Source organism: Otolemur garnettii, unplaced genomic scaffold, assembly GCF_000181295.1.
Source record: "Otolemur garnettii isolate 467f Iridium unplaced genomic scaffold, OtoGar3 scaffold00161, whole genome shotgun sequence".
Classification (NCBI taxonomy): domain Eukaryota; kingdom Metazoa; phylum Chordata; class Mammalia; order Primates; family Galagidae; genus Otolemur; species Otolemur garnettii.
Genome location: NW_003852556.1, coordinates 1,229,053 through 1,233,202, shown reverse-complemented (window position 1 = coordinate 1,233,202; position 4,150 = coordinate 1,229,053). Strand labels below are relative to the sequence as shown.

General features: G+C 45.5%; 1 protein-coding gene across 2 annotated transcripts in view; it reads right to left on the bottom strand.

The window, feature by feature from the left end:
• TUBGCP3 (tubulin gamma complex associated protein 3) overlaps positions 1-4,150 on the bottom strand; it is an 86,158-nt gene that overhangs the window by 51,081 nt on the left and 30,927 nt on the right. For both annotated transcript variants that reach the window (XM_012811527.2, XM_023519180.1), the window contains 2 exons: positions 1,769-1,837; positions 1,300-1,432 (listed from right to left, as the gene is read on the bottom strand). In XM_012811527.2, the coding sequence (XP_012666981.1) occupies positions 1,300-1,432; positions 1,769-1,837 (202 nt within the window). The remainder of the gene's footprint in view (positions 1-1,299; positions 1,433-1,768; positions 1,838-4,150) is intronic.

Genomic DNA, 4,150 nt, shown 5'->3' with positions numbered 1-4,150 from the left:
CCTGTGGTCCCAGCTACTTGGGAGGCAGAGGCAGGAGACTCACTTTAGCCCACAAGTTGGAGGTTGCTGTGAGCTGCGATGCCACAGCACTCTACCCAGGGGGACAGCTTGAGGCTCTGTCGCAAAAAAACAAAACAAAAACCAAAGATTCTCTAAGTCAATACCTATCCCCTTTTTTGGTATAAAACACAAGTCTCACTAACTGATTTCACAGCCCATTCACTAGCTGCAGTGCAAAGTAGAAAATGCAGCTCCACCAGATAAAGCCGCACGGCAGGCAGTGGAAAGTGCGAGCAAGGGCGAGCCCTGAGGCTGTGCTCAGAAGCCAGACTGTATGGGGCTGCTGATCTGAGGACCGCACTGGCCATAGGCCATGCAGGGCAGTGGGGGCAGAAGCGGGTCAGTTAGTGGTTCCTGCAATGGTACCTGCGGCAAGACACAGAGCACAGAGAAGCAGGCGCAGGCAGTGGCCGAGGGGACTGCAGGGGAGAAGTGCCAGTCCCAGGAGAAAGTGCAGTATTCATTTACTGTGTGGACGTCTTTGTTCTTTGAGGAAAGTACCAAGAGGTGAGGGAAGAGGGTCTAGATGGTGTGACGATGCAGATGGACTTCTTTCTAGGTCCCAGGAATCTCCCAGGACACAGGGCGGCAGAGAGCCGGAGTCCATCCCATGTGGTCCTAACCTCTAAGACAGCAGTTCTCAACCTGTGGGTCGTGACCCACAGAAACTGTATTAAAGGGCCACAGTGTTAGGAAGGTTGAGAACCACTGCTCTAAGAGGTGATGACTGCTAGGATCCCAATGTTACAAAGGAGAAAAAGGCCTTGATAAAATTAGCACAGACAGTGAGAACAATGCTCAGAAGACAACCAGAAACAGAGGACTTGGAGCCCGAGAGGGGCCTCAGCTCAACATGCAGATGTGGGCACCTGAAATATGGAGACAGCAAACCCAGCCCCAGCCCCAACCTCAGCCAGAAAGGCAGGAAAAGAAGAAATGCCAGGAAAGGCTGCCAGTCAGAGGAGCAGATGTCAGGAGTCCTAACAGAGGCCCACAGAAAGGAGACCTCCTGTTGGCCTCCATGACGCCCTGAGTGCCATCAGGCATAAATGCTGAATCAGCTAGCAACTGGTCATCTTCCCTCTAGTTCACAGTTGTCAACTCGTGTTCAATCCACATACTTATGGCCATTAAGAAGACAAAAGGGCAGGACACAAAAGCAAACCTGGATGCCCCCCCCCTCCACTAAGTCAGAAATAAAGCAAGTCCAGGTGGCCATCAAAAGAAACACGGAGCGACCTTGACAGTGATCCACCAGGGCCGCAAGGGTCTTCAGCCTTATTTTGGGGTCATATGTCCAAACAAGGAGGCGCCGCAGAGTTAAACTACTCTCAAGTCCCAAATTCACGCCCTGATCATCCTCTAGCTGCAGCTGAAAAATAGCAAAGGCAGACATTTAAGTACAAACACCACACACATCACCTTTCCTAGTGCTCACAAAGTGAACATAAGGCCCCTCAAGAAAACAACAGTACAGTCAAGCTACAAGTGGCCTTTAAAGGGTAGCCAGGACCCTAAAAATTAGCCCCTAATTGGCTCTAAGATATACAGAAATGCGGCAGAAACTCGACAGAACTGGATCTTACAAATACTATTATGAAACAGATCACTATATTTTAAAATACATCAAGTAATTTAAAATATTCTATACATCTTCAACCTCCTAATTGTTCAAATCAGAAGGAAATTATAAACACAAAATATTTACCTGGGAATGTAAAACAGAGAGTAAGCGGTAGTATTCTTTGAGTTCTTGATGCAAGGCAGCACAAAAGCTCTGTTTTGAAGAGAAAAGTATAATTAAAGCAAGACACATTCCCTACACACTGGCTCACTGTCAGTGCAAAGGCCCAACACCTTTAGTGAGGCTAAGCCGGAGTTCAGTGCGACTGAAGTTCTGGTTCTGTCGATGGTCTGCCCATACTTCCAACCACCATGATATATATTTTAATAACATTAGAGAACAGCTCTTCCTTAACACAAAAATCAGAAGAGAAATAAAAAAATGTAGTATGGTTTTCACAAAGCTAAAAGTATAGATATATTAGAGAATGATCCTGGATCTAAAAATTATGTCCCTTCTAAATTACCAGAATTTAGATATAACTTTCTTTAATCTTCTCAGTTGACAATTTACAAACTGACAAGTCAAACCAATCCCCCTAATTGGGATTACCCAATTACCCATGACCAGCCAAGGCAGGTGAATGGCGTGAGCTCAGGAGTTTGAGACCAGCGTGAGCCAGAGCAAGACCCCATCTCTACTAAAAATTGAAAAACTAGCCAGGAAGCATGGCAGGCACCTGTAGTTCTAGATACTCAGGAGGCTGAGGCAAAAGGATCACTTGAACCCAAGAATTTGAGGCTGCTAAGAGCCATGACGCTATGGTACTCTACTGAGGGCGAAAAAGTGAGACTTTGTCTTAAAAAAAAAAAAAAAAACTGAGATCTGCAAGAAGAGATGCCCTAGACTTTGGAAACAGGCCCTACAGTGAACCCTGGGCTCTCACTGCGGGTACTACCACAGACCATTCCCGCAAAGCCTGGCTGACTCACTGACCCAGGGAGGGATGAGAAGGAGCTGGTAGAGGGTGAGCATGGAGCTGCCTGCACTCTAGCTGGTTCTCCTAAGTGGTCTCTGTAGAAAAGCATGGGGAATCTGCTCAGGCAAAGCATCACATTTATACACAGAGAAGTTCAAGAAACAAACTACTAATCCCTAAAAATAATCACATCATCATCTATCACATGTGAAATATAAACACAGAGGGTGCCAAAAAGTATACACATTTTAAGAAAAAACTATATTAAAATGATAATACTCAATACATACCTATAACAAAAGAGGAATATAAGCCATGTTGAACATCTCTTATAATTACAGAACTTGAACATGACTTGAGTATTATATTTTTTTAGTACAAACATCTCAGCAATAGCACATGGGGAGCCACTTCTGAGAGCACAGGTGCTTTATTAGAGAGGGGATATGGGCAACAAGGAAGGTTCCCCCACTGCAGGAGGACGGGACATTCCTGGCTGCCCCTGACAATGGGATGTGTAGGTGTCTGGCCAGGCCACAGTCCACATGGGAAGACTAAGTCAGTCAGAAAGCCATGGGGAGCCCACACGAGCCTGGCTACAGGCCAGAGAGCCCAAGGCAGGTCCCCAGCACATCCATCATTAAACTGCACAGGATGAGGCCATACCTAGTTAATTATAGGAGAGTCATACTCACAAATATCTGGATACACTTTTAAAACATAGTTAATTATAGGAGAGTCATACTTACAAATATCTGGATACACTTCTAAAAAACTTACAAAATTGTCATCAATCCCAAAATATTAAAAGTGGGACAAAATTATTCATTTCTCTTCTCAACTCTTTTCAAAATGATTAATATTTTTAAAGCATATATATGCTATCTTCCATTAGCATGACCCATGAAGAGACTGAGCATCCCAGCTTTCCTGAGCCCCCAGAGGCTTTGATGCACGAATGGGCCTAGCCAGCAGACAGTACCCAGTTCTAGGGAGCAGCCACAGTTCAGAACAGATTATGAAACACAATAAAAGGAAGAAGATGTCTTTGGCTAAAACTCTGGCATTAAATGGGAAGCAAATATGATAGAAACAAGTGGCCAGGTTGGGCAGAGCAGGGACACAGGTGACCAAGAAAGCTGGCTCCAAAAGGGTTGGGAATGAGGCCTGGGCAAGTACCTTGATGGCAGAAAGCTGTGTTTCAACCAGTTGCCTGTGCCTACTGGACCTGGCAGGGAGCACGTGCAAGAAAGGAGTAAGAAAGGGCGGCACCTGTGGCTCAGCGGGTATGGTACTGGCCCCATATACCAAGGGTGGCAGGTTCCAACCCATCCCCAGCCAAACTGCAACAAAAAAATAGCTGGGCGTTCTGGCGGGTGCCTATAGTCCCAGCTACTCAGGAGGCTGAGGCAAGAGAATTGCTTAAGCCCAGGAACTGGAGGTTGCTGTTAGCTGTGATGCCATAGAACTCTACTGAGGGCAATTAAGTGAGACTCTGGCTCTGAAAAAAAAATAGTAATAAAATATTAAAAAAAAAAAAAAAAAAA